The sequence below is a fragment of the Lepidothrix coronata genome, unplaced genomic scaffold, assembly GCF_001604755.1.
Source record: "Lepidothrix coronata isolate B3197 unplaced genomic scaffold, Lepidothrix_coronata-1.0 Scaffold136, whole genome shotgun sequence".
In the NCBI taxonomy this organism is placed as follows: Eukaryota; Metazoa; Chordata; class Aves; order Passeriformes; family Pipridae; genus Lepidothrix; species Lepidothrix coronata.
The window spans coordinates 1,898,294-1,919,597 of record NW_016690316.1 but is presented as its reverse complement, the minus strand read 5'-3'; the positions used below and the strand labels follow the sequence as shown (position 1 = coordinate 1,919,597).

The following is a 21,304-nucleotide window of genomic DNA, read 5'->3' as shown; positions in this document are numbered from 1 at the left end:
TAACTGTCCAGCTGGCACTCAAACTCTTCTCTGATTTAGTGCTGCTGCTCTTAGTTTAAAGTTCACGCTTCTGCAAACAGCACCAAAAGTTTATTTTTGCTCTTGTGTAGTGCATGAAAGCCAGCTATGTGTAAAGATACATTTTCTGAGTCAGTTTGTTTTCCTGATGCGGTGAATTATTTCTTTTTGCTACTGTAAGCAAGCTTTGCAAAACAATCTTCTTGCCAACGCAAAAAATCCCACATGCGAGACAATTACCAGTCGATTTTTCTTCTCTGCTTTGTGCTAATGCATTTATGTTTGCACAAATTTTTTCCTTGTCTGTGCAAACATTTTCTTTTCTGGGTGGCTAAGGGCTTGTCTCTGGCCTCGGCTGTTGCTAATCGTGCCCTGCGTTGCTGTCATGCTGCTGCGTAAGCTCGCCAGGAGCCTCTGCATTCGTGCTTTAGTTTAGATCAGGAGTACACCTTTGAAGTGAATCTCCTGATTGTCCCCACTGCACTTTGCTTCTTATGGCAGCACAGTCTCAGAGAGCACAGACTGTATTTTATTTTGGATGAAAGGAAAGCTGAATATGTGCTCCAGGAGTGCACCTAAAATGAGCTCCAGCTGCTAATGGGCATTTAGCCCACAAGACCAGACTAGAGCTAGAACATAGTAAAAAACCTGGAATGAATACTGTGTGGACACCAGTCTGCAGCATCAACCTATTCTACAAGCCTATTCCTATTTGACCTGTTCGTCTGCACTACTTCTTAATGTGCTCTCATTTGAACCACTGCAGCTTTATCCCACCTACAAACTGAATTCAGTTGTTAGAATGCAGTGAACTCATGGGTTAGCTGTTGGGGTAGACAGTGAGGTATCATTTTTTTCAGACCACCCATACTTGGATAATACATATATACTAGTCACACCATATAAAAATGTGTGTATTAGTCATATATTTATATCATATTACATTACGTTCTAATAGATCTTAGAAGATATTTCTGGAGATTTTCTAAAAATTCTCACTGCTTTTCTTGATTTTGGAGCCCCAGGCTGTTAGATATCTATTTCTGAGTGCAATTTCACTAACATCTAATAAAGCTCATTTCTATGTCCATCTGTCCATCTTTCATCACCACTCACATACTGCCATTATCTGTCTTTTTTTTTCCTTCAGAGTCTTTAGCAAGACACTCGCTATAACCACAGCAGTAAATAAGTGTCTGGGAATGTTCCTGGGCACAAGGATGTTGTCATCTATCCTAACAAAATGTTAAAATATTTTTTTGCCTGCTTTTGGCCTGTGCTGACTATCAGTGTCCCAGGCAATTCCTGGAGAGGCTTTGGAAGTTAGCATGCTCCAGGAGCCATTCCCAGCAGGCAGCCTGCCTGCAGCCAACCTGCTTAGGAGACTAACAGCTTCTGATCATTGGCACAGGCTGCTTGGTGCCAGCTGGCCTAAGCACCTAGGAATATTCCTGGGCACATTTAATTTGAAAGTACAGACGTATCTCTCCTTTCTGAAGTTAGGTGCCTATAGGAATCTAGTCACTTTTGATGTCAGTGCCCAGGCAGAATTAAGTAAAACAGTGTAACATCCAACTAATTTCAATAAACGCTGTCCTCTGCCATTAGGGACTTTCTGGAACTAGAGATACAAGGCTTATAGCTAACAATAAAAAGTATGTTGTAGTATGGAGTTATTTATCACAGTTATCACTGTATTTTTTAACATTTAAGAACACCTCTTTTTCCTTTTTTTCCCTCTTTTTTCCTTTTTTTTGGCAAAAATGGGAGTAGTACAAATACAGCTTTAAAATCCAAGAAAATAAGCAATATTCCAGTATGACACTAGGATTAGCTGTATCTTCAACCCAGTCTTAAAGCAAGCTGCTTTCTAAGTGAAATAACACCTTTGAGAAGTTAATGTTGATTATTGCTTACATGGGAACTCAGCTTATTTGATATTATTTACTATCAATTGTTCATTCCTTAGGAAAACTTTGCTTCAAAGTCTTTAAACATTTACCCAACAGAAATGAGTAGATTTGGGGGGTCCACTGACTTCTTTTACAACAATGAAACTGATCTGAGATACATGAAATACTTGGTAGATCCTAATGACACTACTGGGAGTATGGATCATATCTAAGGACCAGCCCAGACACCTAGTCTCTTCAAGAATGAGAAATACCTTGAGAATTTGGGTTATAATGTCTTACCTTTTTCTGAAAATAATACAAATCGAATATTCACAGAATCAGTCTGGGGAACAGAACTGTGAACTAATTTTCATTTCCTTTCAGTATTTAATTAGGTTTCTTGAGCCTGCTTCTCAGTGTCTCTGTTACAGAAGACAAAAGAAATGAGATAAAATGGACACTTGTTTCACATCGTTGTCTTCCCTTGCAAAGGTTTTATGCCACCTTCATCATTAAAATATCCCAAGTGTCTGTTAACTAATGAACTCCACCTATCTTGCATGGCTCACCTGCTCTCTCATTCTCATTCTTTGTGTGTGGGACAGGCTGCTTGGTTTTAGTAAGATTTTAGTAATTTCCTTCCTGTAAAAACAAAAGCAAGCAGCAACATAGATACACTTCTACAAAGAGAAGGTAAAGCTGGAAAAGTGTCTTTTACTGTCACAGGGTGAAAGGCAAAGGCACTGTCTGCGTCTTAGGTCCTGTGGGAGCTTGTTCCACAGTTGTGACATGCCCCTAAGCCAACTCAGTCACCTTATACATCAGTATTATAAAAAGTGTATTGCTGAAAATCCAGCAAGCGCAAGGAATGAATGGAGTCATGGAGTACAGTCTTTCCCTGGGGTTTAAGCCAGGGTACAAGGTACAAAGGATCTTTGTACTGATGGTGCTGAAGAAAAGAGCCAAGCACTGGTTTGCCATTCTGTGCCAGGATGTCCCAACTAGGGCTTCCACACCACCAACACTCCTTGTTGCCAGCACATGCATGGAAGAAAAAGAAAAAATAAAAAATGGAGGTGATACAGGAGGTCAATGCTTCACCTGAGATGGAAGACAGATCTTTTCTTCAGTGTGTGTTGAACCTTACAGCTGAACTGCTCTCTGTTGGAAAATGCTAGAAATCCAGCCTAGAAAATGGAGGGAGGATGGCCTGGTGTGCTCACAGCAACTTCAGTCCCTGAGCAGATATGCTGCAGCATTTTCTGCAAGCTGAAGTTTTCCAGAAGATAATTACAACTGCTGCTACTTCACACTTTCCTTTCTTTTACCTCTTAGTAGAAGGTAGTAATAAATCCTTCTATATAAATGCAAAGCAGAACTAAGAATGAAATTGATGTTGCAATTTTAATTTGCCACTTTCATTGTTGTTAATTTATACATAAACAGTGTGCCACAAGTCTCCCCTGGAAAACAGTCTAATTCCTTTCAAGCATCCCCCATGAAAACCAGATACAGACACTGAGTTTCGTGCTGCATTTTTTGTATGTCTTAAAAGACTTTCTTATTTTTTTAAGCTGGGAAAAGCACATACTCCTGCAGCAAGACAAAGCAAAGCAGGTTTCAGCCTTTATTGGAAGTTCCTGATTGCTATGATAAGGGCTGAAGAATAATTTAAGACATCATCAGCTACAACAGATCGCAGTAAAATTTCCAGTAGCCTTTTAAAAAGTCTTACTGTTCTTATGCACATAAAGCCATCGGGGCACAATCACAGTTGAACTTTTTGGCTGAACTCACTTCACAACCAGCAGCTTGGTTCCAGTGCAGATCACTAGGCTACACATCATCTTTCAAAAATTCCTCCAGAACTTAAGCCCAGACAGACACCACTACATAAAATTTTCATCACTCTCCTGCCTCTTTTACAGCACAGGTTGCATACAATGGTTAGGACCAGACCATGAGGCTTATCAGGCTTCACTACAGCAGAGTTCATGGTTCAGGGCAGCTTGTGCAGAGCATCCCCCAGGCCTGGACTCAGGGCAAGATGGGTAGAAGGTGGCAGGGGAGCCATGGAGGGTGAGCCAGGAACAGCCACTGTGGAGCCACTGTAGGAGAGAAAATCCTGAAATATTTTGAACTTTGCAACTATCTCTGAGAGATTGAGAGACCATGGGCAAAATTCGAATGTCTCATAGTCCACCTGACTTTGGACAGGAAAAAAATCCCCACAAAATAGAATGAAAACTTTAAGTTGCAAAAACTCCTGTCTGTGAGAATGTAGATAAGCTATGGTACTCATCAAGTCAGCAGACTTTCTTACTGTTCACGTTTGCGATGACCATTTGGTATATTATTCTCTTCTAAAAAGGAAAGGGAGCAGCACTACTGAGAACAATTGTGTTGCTTTCTCTGCCCAGTTCTCAGAGAAAGGGGACACATTTTGGGGTGAAACTGATTTCACATTAAACAAAGTATCTGTCATTTTCTCACCACCATTATTGTTCTATTATTTTCACTGTAATGCTACCCAATTACTTAACATTTTAATTTGTATGAGTAAACACTTTCATTTCTGATCTAGAAATATTTCCCTAAAATCAAGTAAAACATTTTCAAAAGATAAACAGCAGAGCTCACTTTTTTACTGATTGAGCTAAAAATAAGTAGTCTTCAGCAACATACCGAAATTATTATTTAAGTGTTTAAGCAAATTTTTACAAGTATACTAAAATAAAATGTTACATTAAAATCAAAATTCTAAATTTTCTGAACTCCAAAAAGAATTCTATCCCTTCATGACTGCAAAAGGCAAATAGAACACAAATGCAATAAAACAATCCCAGCCTAAAATTTTAATTCAGTTGTTCAATAATTTCTATTTCTTTGCAGTATTTTTACTTTATTATACTTTTATAATACTCTCAAATATATCTATAAAACTTTATAGCCCTTTTCCAACAGCATTTGGGGTGTGTTCTGAAAAGAAGCATGTTTATGAGCTGCAAGACAAGAAGAAAATTGAAGTACCCTTATGGGACTGAGGAGGGGAGACTATGGTTATGAGCTCAGATTTTTATGTATCCACCACTACTTATGTAATTCTTGAGTATTCAAGTTTTCATTGCAATTGCTTTATAGAATTATCTTCTGTTGGACTGATAACAGTGTACAACCTATCAATGCTTGAAACTGAAAGCAAGTTTTGTTGCGACACAGTCCCTTTCGCAGCAGCAACTGACTACCTCCTGGCTAATGGTTAAGGTCAGGGACTTCACTCGTGCTGAAGAATCCTAAGGGCAGCTCAGCCAGCCAGATACTTTAAATTGAGACCCTTCTCTGTGGATGAGCTGGGGATGGTATTTGGACAGTAAAGTTAGATTCTTACAATAGACCATGTTGAGATTTCACATAAAAATAAACGCTCAATTCTGCACAAAATATTATCTTCCCAATGCATGCTGAATTATGAACCAGTACTCACACAGTCAAAACAGTGGTCATGACTTCACAGAGGCATCCCCTCCCAAACTGCCATTTAGGGGCAACTAAAGAGACAGTCAAGATGGAGAGGAAATGTTTGGGTTGTTCTTAAATGGAGACAGAAAGGCAGACTTTAAAGCTTTTCAGACTGCATGTTCATCACTCAAATGTTGTTATAAATACCTTTGCAAATTATTCACACTACACAGACGAAAATAACTCAGTGATAAACAACAGAGAAATAAATTAAGTCCTATGGAAAAATGTAAATACTGTTTCTCCTCCATCTGCTTTATCCTGGTAATTAGGTCCAAAATCCAGCAGCAGGCACTGAAGCCCACCCACAAACCAGGGACTGAGGGTCAAAACCCAAACTATGACAAAATTGTTAAGAAAATGTCTGCAGTCTATCAAATGAAAGAAGATGACTTTGTTGTGAAGAAAAAAAGAGAGAGGAGTTCTGAAGCATGAGGCATTTATTAGCCCTGCTCTGTACCACCCAAAACGGCTCTGAGAGGCCACACTCCTTCTGAGTGCCCTTTAGTTACAAAAGGCAAACTCATGCTTCAGTCACCCAAGGATTTCTTGTTGGTCCCATTTTAACTGGTAAGTTTAGAGGTTTCAGAATATAATTTTTCCTAATGTCAGTGGTATGGGAGTTGTTTCCAGCTTAGTAATACAATTTAGTAAAAGAGAAAATATAGATATGTTTGCACTTACAGAGCTTTGTGGGTTTTAAATGAGCCTTCTGGCTTTCAATTTACAAATGGAAATTTTTGAAATGGATATTTCAAAATGTCAGGAGTGTTCAGCACTTGAAAGAAGGCTCAGTAAAGGCAGGGAAAAACTGCTGGAGTGTCTGGATTAGACTTTCAGTTTGGAATTGGAAAAGATGCCTTTTAGCTAATAATAATAATTTCAGAAAATATTAAGTAACAATTAGCATCTAGGATATAATGCTCTATGCTGTAATGTTGGGTCATATAAATAAATAAAATTATAGTTGATAGATTCTAGAATTCAACTACTTTAAATTCAACTGCAAGGTCGTCTTGAAGAATCTAAGAAAACCCCCATATTTTAGTGATATGCTTCTGTGTTTTTCATGAATCCAGATATACTGTATAAAACAACATGGTATTTTATAGCTTTTATATAAATAAATTATTAACTTGGAAGAAAGACAACACAGGAATAGAAAAAAAAATGTACTAATTATTCCAAGTCAAACAGAAAAGACACAAAATGATTAAAGAAGGAAGAGATATATGATATGACATATCCCCACCAATATATGGGTTAGACATTGACTAGACAGTTACAAGTGTGGCAATCAAAAACATAGTCATGGCATAAAATATAAAAGGAGCTCTTTCATTAAAACTGGTCTGCTGAGTTGAATGAAGGGCAAACAGGGTCTTACCTGTGTGAAGATTAGACCCACCTTCTTAATAACAGCTGGGGTAGGTGTTCTTAAACATCAACCATCGGAGCACCCAAGTGCAATCAGCCCGAATGAGATCCTGAGAAATCAATAAAGTTCTTGCCAAGCCACTTCAAACTATTACAGAGCCCCAATGTGGAACAGCAGATTACAGGTTGGCTGTAATTTTTCCCTGGAACCCAAACACAGTTCCTGGGCCTTAATGAATTCTGTTCAGCATGAATAGGTCAGCATAGTGCAGAAATCTCTTTTCCTAACTTCTACATGTAGAAATGGTGTGCCCAACAGCTCTGTTCAGTTACTGGGGGCAGTTGCCCTGTGCCAGTGTATGACTAATGGGCAATGAAACAGAAAGCCATTTTTAATCCATTTGTCCATAAAAACTCAGGAAGTACAGCTTCGGCTGCTGAGACATCCATGAGGTTGGATCAAAACCACAGAAGACTACAGAAAAGTCTTCAAGGGCTTAGAGTAATGAAAGTAAAATAAGTGGGAAAGGTCATAATCATGTTCCTTAAGTCTGATCTTATTCTTTAGGCAAAACACCATGTCAATTGTATACTATTGGATACTGATCGCTCCAGTGACTCGTGCTGAGTCACTATCTGAACACTTCACCAGGATCCAGTGGCTGGACATCTATAATGCTGGAAAGGGCCATGGGCTAGCTTGTGCAGACAGGAAAAGTCTGCAAGTCCAGCACATAGTCCTGGCAACCCAGAATTTCTCCCAGCAGTACTTCCATTAGACTCTATGCATTCAAGTTTCAAAGGTCTTCCCTACCTTTAATCTCAGAAACCCAGTATATGAAACCTCCATCATTTCTACAAAAATGCTTTTCTTCCAATCAGGGTAATTTTTCTCCTACCTCCCCTGAACACTATATTTTTTTTTCCCAATTCCACTCATCAGTCTTGGTTGAGTTTTCACTCTACATCATAAAATCCCTCTTTCTCAACTGATTGCAAACTTCAAATATTTGTACAGCACTGAGTTCTCCATCTCTTATGTTTACATACATCATTTGGGCAGGACATATAGACACTTTAAGAGTTTTAGCTTCTTTATCCTCTCCTTGTAAGTCACTCCTTCTAGATTTCTCATACATATGTGCATGTTGCTACACTTAGGGTTGTTCTTAGGGGCCAAATCTGTTCCTAAGGGAATTAAAAGATGTTCTTGTCAAACTTCCTCTCAAAACTAGCATAAGAATAACACAATTCTTGGAAAATAGGCTGAAAACGAATTTTAAGTCTACTTTCTATTTCCAATAACACAGACTTAATTTTGCACTTTCCTTGCATGGAGCACTGTAGCCCACAGAGCACCTCGCTACACCAGTAAACAGCTTTCTTAGATGAGAAGCTTAAAGCTTTTAGCTTTCACAAGCAAAAAATCCAAGTCTTTTCTTACACATCAGTATGTGTGCCTGTGACTAGTACCAAAAACAAAACGGGAACACACAAATAAAATCAGGTTTTACAAATAATAGCTACCTGTAGATACAGAAGAGGCCTTTCTGATTGCATAGATGTTTCTAAGCCATCTGGAATGTCTGTAGGACACAACCTGCAACTCTATAAGACTACATCTTGTGTAATATCAAGTATTTTACCAGTGCTTAATGAACAAAAAATGGTTAGAATTACTGCTTAGAAATACACAATATTGTTAATAAATGTCTTCTCTCACTAGGGATAGTCTAGAGAAAGAATTTTGTATCATCAGGTTCTCAGACTAGTAATTAAAGCTTACATTTTGAAAGCCACAACCTTGCTTTCACAGATGCAATTTGCATCAAAATCTGCACTTACAAAATCAGGGAGAAGAGTTTTGCACACATAAATTAATTGCCGACCCATTTTCTAGTGCTTGAACTGTGGACAATTAGCTACCAATCACTGCTGACCAGAGCTTTACTCTGTGAGGACACAAAGAGTAAGGCTCTGCAAATAATACCAATCCTGCAAATACTGCAGCACCCTAAACATCCCCAAACTCTGTGACTTTCACCTGACAAAGAAAATACTCTTTGGCAGTAAAAGCTGGTACAGAACTGAAGGTTGGAGGAAGAGGGGGGAGAGGGAGAGGGAAAGAGAGACTGATTTGCTCTCAATGAATATGAAAGAGCTGATCTCTGCCATTGAGGAAAATTCTTGCACCAGCAAGTGCTGACTGATTGTGATGAGGAATGCTTTATCACCAAGATCCAGACACCCTTTCATATGGTGATTATTATTCCTGTCATGACCCTCTGGTCATCAAGCCACAGTGTCTTTTGTCACGAAACAACTATCCAATAAGAAATAATCTAGGAATAAGCCTGTAGCATAATATCTTCTGCTTGTTTATATACACAGCAGGAGGAGGAAAATCTTCTTCCTGTGAGTTATTACCTGCTCTAATCCACTTTGCAAAATACCAGTATTTCCTTAATTTCGTGAAGCATGCAAATATATTTTTCACAAACCACAGCTACCCGAATAGCTCAGACCAGAGCTGAAAGCAAATCTGAGAGCTCTCTCAGGTACTAACAAATAGTCCAACATCACCACCAAATACATGGCAGCACAAAAATTGTCAAATACTCCCATTAAACTTGATAAGAACGTAGAAAGACTGACTTGCATGCCAGCTTGCCTCTATGTTTAAATTCATATTGTCTTCCATAAGGCTGATGTCTAACCTAATTCCTCATGCTATTCTTGCAGCAACAGCTCTGACAAAGATAACACATGTACAAAGCGCCAACAAATAGCACACACCACCTAGAACATTAGGTGTGGTTTAGTTCCTACACAGTTATAGAGACATTTTATATTAATATCACCGTTGTCCACATTAATATTATCCACCTACAAAATGCTTTAGAATTAATTTAACCATCCACACATTATTTCTCTGGCTTTTCCAATTCAATTCCTTGAGAAAGGAGTCACAGACAGTGCATGTTGTGCTGAAAGCATCCAGAGGAGAAGGGCTGGGAACTCTGCTCTGGGAGCAGATGTGAGGAGCCATTTCTGGCCACACAAGACAGTTCTTTTTATGGTGTTTTTTTTTTTTCTGTCATTACTGCCTATGTAGATCACCTAACACAAGGGTTGTTTTGAATGGTTTTATCCAACTAGCAAGCTAACCCTAAGTAACAAATACAACAATACATATACAACTGTACAGAATAAAAAATTAATGGTGTTAGAGAAGGATGATGCACAGAGACATTATGTGTGACACCAGGGAGGAAGTGGGGGTAAGTGCGCATGGTTAATATGAAAAGATGTCAAAAAAAATGAAGCATAATAATAGTGCAATTTATCCTTGCTAAATGTACTGCACTGCGCTATAATTAAATATGAAAACCTAAATTTATCTCTATGTTCGGCTGTCATTAACTTAACAGGGAGTGCACATGTTCTAATCTAATGGCTGATTTTTTTCTCCATGTGCAGCATATTAAAATGTATATTAGCCTCAAGGTGCATAAACACAAAATAATAGACCAAAGGTTTTGGCCTGTGGAGAAAAAAATCCATGCTCAAAGGCCGTCAAGTAGCTGGTGATGCAGGGGAGACACTCACTTAGCCTCATTAAGCCGAAGCTCTCTTTTGCTTGTCTTTTGTTCTGCATGACAGCAGCCTCTTTGTTGTATAATAATTCATTCCAAGTTCGTTCCAAGCTACCGAAACTGGTGAACTGTGGCCATTTTAATGAGCAGTATTGGTGGTATGCATAATCTGGAAGCCACGTGTACTAGGCAATCACAGAGCACTGCAGCCAGCAAAATGAGATACTGTCGAAATCACAAATTTGTCAAGTTGTTTTTGGACAGGGTATTATAATAAGCACTAAAATATGCATCTTATTACTCTGCATCTGCCAGTCAAAGATCACTGTAATGAATGCATGCTGCAGGGTATGACCAGGCCGTTTCCCTAAGTAAAACAAACTGCAGAGTACAAAAAAAGAATTATGTATTTTTGGCAGTGCCTGGATTTTTTTTTTTTTAAAATCCTTTTGCATCAGGAGTTGGATTTTCCTGGCTTGATGTCCACTGCCAGCAGTGAATGCATTAAAACTGCCACAGCCAAGGAGTTAACGGGAATACATGGCTTCTTAATAGCCACATTTACTGGCTGTGCATCTGAAACTTTAAACTCCATGCTCGAAGCAAATTTAGCATACAGTACATATAAAACCCACAAAGATTAAACTACTTTAAATACACTTTAATAATCCTAGTTCCTTTTGTTTTATACATTTCTACTGTAAATGGCTTTACTGTTAGAGAAGATACATTTTATGTAACAACCTGCTCTCTGTGTGAGAAACAGCACTGTAGGTAATCACTACATAAACTTCCATAATAGAACAGTCAAAAACCCACTAATGTCAGAGTGGTTCTTTTTTTCTACAGATTGGTCAGGCTCATAATTGAATTCAGCTTAAAAGGCTGGGAAGCTCACCAATGCAGCAAACCTGCCAAACAGGACTTGCACAGTGGGGTACAGAGGAATGCTCTGTTGGTGCTCCCCAAAATGCTGCTGGTGATGCCCCACAGAGAACCACCAGACTCTCACCAGAAACAGTGCCTGTGGAGATCTTTCATCATCAAGCAAGGAAGTGAAGACTAAGCGAGGAGCAGAAGGAAAGAACCTACTTCTTCATCTGCCTGCAAATGATGGTTGAGACACTTTGGGGGAACCTTATTTTTGGTCAACCCAACAAGAACTTGAGTGTGCTGATGCACAGATCCTGTGATATGGGAGGTCCACAGGGGTGCAGAGATCCACCTGCAGCCAGTGGAGGAGACCTACTCTGGAGCAGGTGGATGCCTGAAAGAAGGCTGCAAACCTGTGGGAAGCCTGCCCTGAAACAGGCTCCTGGCAGAGACCTGTGGACTCACGGAGAGAGAAGATCATGCTGGAGCAGGTTTCCTGGTAGGACCTCGGACCCTGTGGGGGACCCATACTGGGGCAGCCTGTTCTTCAAGGACTGCACTCCATGAAAGGGACCCACAATGGAGCAATTCATGAAGAACTGTAGCCCATGGGAAGGACTCATGCTGGAGAAGTTCATGGAGAACTACCTCCTGTGGGAGGGACCTCACACTGGAGCAGGGGAAGAACTCTTCTCCCTGAGCAGTGGCAGAAATGATGTGTAATGAACTGACTGTAACTCTCTTTCCCTGACTCCCTGCACCACTGGGGAGGAGGAGGTAAAACTAAGAAGGAGGGGGGTAAGGAGAAGGTGTTTTTAAAATTTGTTTTACTTCTTATATTCTGGTCTGATTTTGATTGGTAATAAATTCAATTAATATCCCCAAACTGAGTCTATTTTGCCTGTCGTGGTAATCAGTGAGTGATCTCTCCCGGTCCTTATCTCAATTCATGAGCCTTTCATTATATTTTTTGTCTCCTGACCAATTGCAGAGGGGAATGACAGAGTGGCTTTGGTGGGTACCTGGCGTTCAGCCAGAGTCAACCCACCACATCCTAAATCTATTTCCCCCCCCCCCGACTCTTCTTCAGAACTGTTGATGGCAATATGGGAAAAAGAGTTTCTTCATCAATGTTATATTTTAACTGCAATCTCTATACCAACATATGATGAAATGGCCTGTATTCCTGGACATAGCCACAAACACCATTTGTTCTGTCATTTTTATGCAGTGTTGGAAAAAAGAGGACAGTTCTTTACTATACTGGACCAATTTGCCTTCCCAAAGAACAAGGAGCACTTCCAAAAATGAAGGGTGTAAACCTCTGCTCAGTGAAGGCAGTCAGAGATCTTGAAGAATCTGAAGGCAGCCAAAACTTTGTGCATGGCTGGGAGTTCACATTTAATTTATTTATTTATTTAAGAGTTGATTTAATATTTGATATGAAATCTAGTTGGTATAGCAAGGGGTTTTTTTCTCTTCCATATAAACGGTTATTTAGATTTGACTGCAATACAGTTAGGATTTAGCAAATTTGTATTGTTCAGAAGACTCAGCTTTCAGTACCCATAGATACTTGAAGGAAATGAGTATTTTAGTCTTAATAGGAAGTCTGTTTCAATGGGAAGTCCATTCAAAGATGAAAATCAGCAGCTTGCTAAATCTCAGGTGATGAATTTTCACTGAAGTTCACACGCTGTGCATGTACAGCATCATTCTCTTTCTCTGTCTGCTGAAAAAAAGCCACTGTTTATAAATGTGTTTTTATCACATACAGTTTTAATATTTTTAGTACAGCACAACCTTACTAGTTGAGAATTATCCACTATTAAAACAGTTTTGTTTGTATTTTGCAAATTTCTGGAATCAAGATGCTTAAATTTTTTTTTTTCTTATTTTTATTTTGTTATCTTTTAGACATGATCAAACAAACGTCACTTTTTGGAAAACTCCTGGTGCTGAAAGCAAGGTATGAACCATCCATATTTATCTCTTCCTATAAACCCACATCTACCAACTGAATATATTGCCATATTTTTGATGTTTAGTTCCCTGACATGTATAGTGGCCACTGCATTAAGTATGATTTTTATAGCTGACATTAGGTGGAAGTTTATACAGCGACACACTGCACCACTTCTGTGATCACCAGCTGACACCATCGCATTTCTGGGACATAATCACTTCAGCTCTCTGGATTAAGATCAGTGAGCAACTAACAAAAGAGTCCTGTAACAAATAGAGAAGGTGAGACAGTGAGACACACAGGAGATCAAATTGCACCTCTGGGGAATACTGTACCTTACCCAGACACCTAGTGAGAACAGTCATCTTTATCACTCCTGTTCATGTATCCTCCTGAGAAAATTAGGAATATTATTTTAAAACATAATTCTGTTAATTCTGGATTGTAAGGAGACTTAACTATGCCCTTCCTCTATTTTATGCAGTCACCCTAATAACTCTGGGTTGTAAGAGTGTGCACTACATCTTAACTGTCTGCCTGACTGCATCATGCGCTTGATCTCAGTCCTAAATTCATGCTGAGGTAAGTGTGCTTTTACAAAAGTTTTTCCTTGAAGGAGTCAGTAGAAGCAGTGTGGTGTCATCATTACCTTGCCATTCTCTCATCTCGGTGTCAAGATTTGCAAACAGAGATTAAAGCTGAGACAAGCTGACAAGTTTTATTCCATGCATTTAATGCAAAGGTGATTCAGAGTTGATATTAATGACAGTCATCTGTGCCAAGGCTTCAAATGTCAGGTTCTCCCACAGAAAAAAAAGCAAATACCAACTAAATAAGCCATCAAAAAAGCAATGAGGAAGGAAGCCCAGAAGACTGGCTTTGGCCATCTTTGTGAGCCTGATGCAGCATCTGTGCTAGGACTATTTTTGGAGCTGTCATGGATAAGACTACAACCACAGGAAAGAATGAGTAAAATTGGTGAAGCTATGGAAAACTGTATCACCCAGTGACTGGAAGCCACAACTGAGGCTAGCATTTCTAAGTGGAAATCTCACTGCTATTACAGTCAGCGTAGTACTACAGGTCACATTCTAGACACTGGTAAGCAACTGCTGTGTTAGCAAAAGGGAAAAAGCTAGCACTACTGAAAAAAACATTGGAAAATATCTACCTCTGTGTCAAAGATGATAAATTTAGGGTCTATATACGAAAAAAAATAGATTCTGGAACAGTGAAAAACAAAAACAGCACTCAAGTTTCCAAAATACTGTCTAGTGCTATGATGCTTCTGATAGTTCAATGGCTATAAATTATCAAATGGAAGTATTAGTTTCATTAATACAGAAGGATGAACAGATAATAATCAACATGATTCCCTTTCTCAGACCAAGCATTTTATGTTTGCTATTTAACTGCTTGTTATATTACACTATTTAGCACAGTACTTTCAGTACTCTTTCTGTTTAAGAAGGAAATTATTGTGATAAATGTAACAACTGTCAGTGATAACTGTTCAGTTTGTCATTTATCTGGTGACTGCATGGCAAGACAGCTTAAATTTGATGTCAGGTGTACCATTTAGGAGAAGGTATTTATCTTTAGTTTACTCTGGTCATCAAATACTACAATATTTAATGACAAAACTCCACTGTGTCACTCTCCTGTGGTAACACTCTGCACTCAGCATCTGTTTGATACTGAAACCAAGATAGAAAACTAATTTTAAAAAAAGTTGCCCACCGTTACATAAAAATAGAGACATTATCACTCAATATTGCACTGTGAATCAGAACATATACAATTATGAGCATACCTAGCTGGAAACAGAATGGTTCCTAAATTTGCAATCTATTTAAAACTGGTAGAGGCCAATGAATTTGTACACAATCAGAAAGCAAGTGGTTCTTGATGTTAGTGAAAATAATTCTCTCCTAGTTCCTTATTATTAAAATGTCAAATGCCTGAACTTCCTATCCTTGTGATTCTATTTGAAAACAATAGTAATCTTGTAACAAAAAGAAGGATGAATCCTTTTTATTTTTACATTTACTGCACTAAACCCACAACATATCAAAATTAGCATCTTCACTTTTTTTTTGAATGCAAATGTTCAGCAGTATTTGCTATTTAGCTTCTCACGGGGTCTAACTGAAGAAACTGCATTTCATCTCATGGTAATACCAATACAAAATTGGACAGCTCCTTGTACGTTTTTAAAACTGTAAGGCAGGATTTAAGCTGTCACATTTTACTCCATCTATAACATACACATTCCTACACATTACTTTTATTGATGAGAACATATCAATAGGTTATCTTCTCTGTTTGAAATAGAGAGTAATGACATGCTTTTTAGTGAATTTATTTTAGAAAGAGAATCAGAAGTGTGTATTATGACTTGCTGCCAAGCAAGCTAGATACTGGTGTTTAAATTGAGATGAAACTACAGTACTTAACTAAATTTACTAGACACAAGTACATGAAATCCAATATTGATAATAATTTATGAAAGTAAGAATACTGATTCCTACAATACTGCAAACTTAGTTTATGATAACATAATTAGTTACACTAATAACACTGCTTAGGCACAGTCTTGCTAATTATGATATTATAAATATTAATGATATCAAGTCTTTGTATTTGATTGCCCCTAGTAGGATCATTTATCACAGTGTTTCCTTTTACCCATGTTATATTATTTTTCTTCCTTTTCCCTTGATTGTTCATTCCTGGATGAAGAGCCATCCTGAGCTTATGCCTAAAATGTATCACTAGCTTATCAATGATGCAGCCCGCTTAAGTTTAAATGTTATTATTTAGTAGCAATGATACAATGGGATATAGTTCAGTGCTAATACAAATACACAATCAATTATATTCTGCATGTCTTATTCCTTTTAAATGTGTAACAGAGCCAGCCAGATAAGATTACATAGGGCTTTCTTTTTATTCTTTTTCATATGACCTGTTTCAAGTTAAGATTCCTTTGAATTATTAAATGCTTCCTTAAAGCATATTTTCAAACAACCTTTTTAAAGTTAATTATTGATGTAGTGACAAGCAAAAAAGTCTAAGAATTATAATTTTTTCCTTGTCTTTGACAACAGTTGTCTGTTTGGTAAAATACAAAGGTAATACAAAGATAGAACACTGAATGCAGCTTTAAAGAAGAATTACAACAAATCTCTGTAACATGAGTTGGAAATGCCGTGCAGGTTTCTACAAGTGTTAAAGGAAAGAAGTTTAGATATAACCCTTTGAGCCTGGTTTAACTGCTTAACATAAGTGGATGAAAATGAAACTGCTTATATCTTGGTTTATTTTTAAGCAGCGTATTATCCAGAGCTTTAGGAATAGGATTGTCTTTCCTCCTTGAAGGTAATGTTATAATTTTCAGAGCTCCACAGAGAACAACAACAATATAGGAGTCTCTAATCTCCTGCTAAATCCAATTCCAGTCATCAGTAATGATAAGCAGAGATTTGGAGGCGTTTGACACTCCAAATCCTATTCTTTTGTAATTCTTTACTTTTTACAACATTTTCAACAGGCGTATATCAGATTTTTGGGAAGGATAATCAATAGGCATGATGTATAACTGAAATCAGTCTTCAAAGTGATCCCCTCTAGTAACCAGAAACAAAAGCTCAGCCTCCCTGCTGTGCAGGTATTTTGCTTAGAGCAGTAGGCAGCGGGGCATCACTAGGAAGCCAGTTACACTTCCCTGCTTCTCAGCATGGATCAGCAGGTGCCCTGGTGGAGGGATGAGCAGTACTGGGGCAGCTGAAACCCACTGCATCTGACAAAAATGCTTTTGTAGCAGGGAACTACCGGAGCAGAGAGGAAAGACAGTCCAGAGGTTAGGATTTCATAGAGACCATAGTTTACATTCCTATTTCATCACAGACTTTCTAGGTTTAAATGATATTGTGGAATTTATTAACTCCTTTGGTGTCACTGATCTTCACCTGGAACTTCTCTGCCTCAGAGAGCATTTGGGTGTCAGCAGACATGAAAGACCTTGAGATGCTTAGGTACAGTGACTGAAGGGCCACTCCTACCTGATCTAGTGTTCCAACTAACAGATTACACCTGCCTCAGCCGGTCAGATCCAGTGTGAGGGGGGTTTTGCATGTCTCCTGAATGTTGCACCCCAGCTGGAACAGCCCGGAATTTCTGGCACAATATTAATATCAATCTGAACTGAGTTGAGTTTCATTAAAACAAACAGTTCCAGAACTTGTTCTAATGCATTTGCCTGTTTAAAAAGACACTTTAAAGACATGATGTTATGAATCAAGTGATCACATTTATAGTAAACATGTTAGCCCATATCAAGTAATTTCAAGTTTGCCTTCTTAAGCTGCCTTCAGATATTTGTTAATACTCAGAAGGAAAAAGACCTGGTGACTAATTGTGACAGCAGCAGTGATTAATCAAGGTAAGTAGCAGAAACTTCATACAATGATTATGGAATTACATTCAAAACCAAGACATAGTGTCAGGAATGTCAATGGAACAACATACCTTTCCCATCAAGTCAGCAATTCTAGGTACTGGTTTTCCTTTCTGGTGGCGCATGGTTGCAGGACTCTGTCCATTCCAGTCTTCAAGTTCCTCAATGCTTTTCAGGTAAAGAAGAGCTTGCAGTCCAGTGCAGTAGTCCTCAATAACAGTGAAATCTTGATTTTGGATCGCACTGCACACCTACAAAACGTAAGTCAGTTATCATCAACATCCTGGCAGAGAAGCACATGGAATTATCAAGCTCTTTGTATAGTATGGCCAGTCTTCACGAGCGAAGATTTGGGAAAGGTCTTTACCCTTTGAGCCTGCACAGTGGATTTTTTTAGGTGAGACCCAGTGTGCGCTGAACTGAGCCCACCCTTTAATCCTGAGGTTCATCTGTGGGGCCGAGCAAGCTTGGACAGTGGCAGTGAGGGTCTCAGGACGTAGGTTTGTTTAGAGTGACCTTCTCTTAGATGGATTGCCTTACAGGGCTGACGAGCTCCATCTGCCCGGGGGCTGGGAATCGAACCCGGGTCGCAGCGGTGAGAGTCCTGCGCCCTAACCACTAGACCACCAGGGGCCCAAGCTCTTTGTACTCACTGATTATCAGATGACCCTTTCTACAACTCCACTGGGAAAGAACTGCAAGAATTGAGGATATTAGCTGTCTGCTTAATCCTATGTCATGATACCACCACTGTAGTTCAGGAAAAAAAAGGGCTCAATGACACTAGTTATGGCCAGGTTGCCTAGTGGCTGCACTTAGACCATACCTGAAGGCTGTTCAGAGATAAGCCTGCAAGCCCAGCCCCAGGTGTGCCTTCCGGGGTGTTGATGGTGAGTGCACCAAGCACACTGGCAAACCAACCATCATATCTGCTCAGACCTTTGCTTGCAAACACACATACAGTGGTATTCCCCAGCCTGCTCTGTTAAGGAAGCCCAGACATAACCAGTTAGGTCCCAATTAAGCAAATCACAGAGCCACGGACTTGCTGAGATTGGAAGGCATGTCTCGTTGTCCAACCTCCCAGCTCTGAGAAGGGTCAGCTAGGGCAGGCTACCCAAGGCTGTATCTAGTCAGGATTTGAATATCTCCAAAGACAGAGACTACACCTCTCTGAGGAACTTGGTCCAGTATTCAGTCTCCCTTGCAGGTTTTTTCTTATACTTAAACGAAATTTCCTGTGTTCCAATTTGTGCCCATTGCCTCTTGTCTTTTCCCTGGATACCCTCAAGATGAATCTGGATCCAATGGTAGTGTCTCAGCAAACACCATTAAGCAGACCTGTTAGTATGGGTGAGCACTGCCAGGCACAGACCAGAACAGTCCCCTTCTGCTAATCACCATTTCCCATTCAGAGCTACTGGGAGGCCAGGACACTTTATTTTAGATACTTTAGAAACACAGAGAGCAATATAGCTTTATAAACTTTTAAAGCAATGATCCCCGATCTACAAAACTACTGACAGCAGAGAATAGTCTGACTATTTACATGGATTCTTCTGGACCATTTTGTGGATATCAGCTCAGATTTAAACCCATAGAGATCCCCAACCAAACTGACAACTGAATAAAAAAATCCCTGACTGTTCCCTGAATATCTTCTCATTAGCTAAACTCTAATCAGCCATCAGTGATGAGGTGCAGGGTTGATTGAGTACCATTAATTGTCAGTCTCTGGAAATGCTCTTAAATTCCAGATGTGTCAGTGTTTTCGGCCTCTGATTCAGCTTTTATTATAAAAGCTAAAAAGAGTGCTCCTGATAATAACTTGACTTCCATGCACACATAGCGAACACAACAATGAAACAGTCAGCTATTTTAGAACATGAATGTGTGCACATGCACAAACACATCCAATACACCTTAGATCATAATTGACATCAACACTTGAAAAATAAGGAAATATATAATTGTTTTTCACATTTCAGAAATGACAATACAATTTGCAATCCTGAAGACAGGTACACACTGCATTGTGAAATACCATACACTACAGCTGTGCAAGAAAAAAATAAAGGCAAACTATAAAATAAGCACAATAACATTTTCTATGCAGTGCATTTACATTACATAAAATCTTTCTCTGAAGAAACAGAGTGGGCATTAATTAGGTTTGTTATGCCTTCCACAGGCTTCAAGATTTTTTTTTCCCCGATAGCAATTACAGAGAGCATCATAATAATTTCCCATACAGGTTATTTAACTGCAAAATTTAACTGACGCTTATTTAAACCTTTTCGTTCACCAAGGAATTCTTTATTTTTTTTGTGCATAGGTAACACTTCTATCAGTGATGCTTAAAAACACTGAAACTATAAAAAATACAGTTAAAAGCCATGTCATGTCACTTGAAACAAGTTCAGACACTGTTGTCAAAATCCTGAAACATTTTGACAGGATGTATACACATGAGATACACTGGAGGATACCTGTAATAACCTTATAAATAAAGAGGCTTTTACTGTTTTCCATCTTGTGGTGCAGTGTTATGAACCGCAATAATATAAAAATGTGCAGAAGATAATATCACACTAAGAGCTAACATTTGATCCCTGTGAGTCTATGTGCAGTGCACTGTTTGCCTTCCCTGGAAAGCCAAATAAGGTCCGGAACTGAAGGCAAAATGCAACTTTTAAGAAAAATGTAAATCTCTGCACTAAAGAAAAATGTTATTTGAAATGGAAGGACTTCAAACAAACAAGTGGTTTCAAATGATCCTCCTCTTCTGTAGAAGCTTTGTGACTGTAGTGCCCAATAGTTTACATAATTAGCCAAAGACGTGCCTTTCACTTATTTCACTGTGACAAAAACAAGTGCTTATGTTTAAGGGCCTTTCCTAGAACTAGAGATTCAAAGATTAAAACATACAAAACCAACAGAAATAGTTTTTGCCATGTTTTTGGCAAATTCCAAAATTCTGAGCTTCAAAATTTCTCAGATGGTGAGATTTGTATTTTAGGCTTATAATATCTTCCATGAATCAATATAGAAGCCTTTGCTGTATTTTAAAAGGTGGTGAACAAAATGAAGATAAAAGGTCACCCTGACCCATCAGCCATGACAATTTCTACACCACAGAGAGAGGTTTTTAGCATCATACCTGGCTGCCTCTGAATCACCAGTTTAAATGACACTGTGCCCTCTTTTCAGCACAAGAGAAGTGGCAGGGCAATAGACCAGGTGAGACTCAAACTCACGCATCTGGAAAAATTGCAGCAGAACTGAACCGACCGATCTCCACACATCATTAATGCCCCGCTCTGCTCCCGCTGTTCGCACAGGGAACAGGCTTCCTCTCCCTTGCAAAGCTAAATGCTGAGCCTGAGCCCCCTCTTCTGCCGTGCAACTATGGCTGTATTTAAAATGGAACTACCTTTTGGTTGCTACCACCTCTCGTGTAATGTCTTATCAAACCACCTCAAGAGGAGATAAAGGCAAGAAGTGCTGTGTAACTGCTGCTGTCTGTGCATTGTACACATGAAACTGAGCTGCAGTCAGCTCTGCCGGCTCAGCCCCTCTCCTCAGCATCATGCTTTTACAA

At 39.0% G+C, this 21,304-nt stretch overlaps 1 protein-coding gene across 4 annotated transcripts in view; it reads right to left on the bottom strand.

The window, feature by feature from the left end:
- DPYD (dihydropyrimidine dehydrogenase) overlaps nt 1-21,304 on the bottom strand; it is a 336,847-nt gene that overhangs the window by 27,744 nt on the left and 287,799 nt on the right. For all 4 annotated transcript variants that reach the window (XR_001876800.1, XM_017827217.1, XM_017827219.1 and 1 more), the window contains one exon: nt 17,775-17,954. Coding sequence is in view for 3 of the 4 variants with exons in the window: in XM_017827217.1 (XP_017682706.1) it covers nt 17,775-17,954 (180 nt within the window). In the remaining variant the exon portion in view is untranslated. The remainder of the gene's footprint in view (nt 1-17,774; nt 17,955-21,304) is intronic.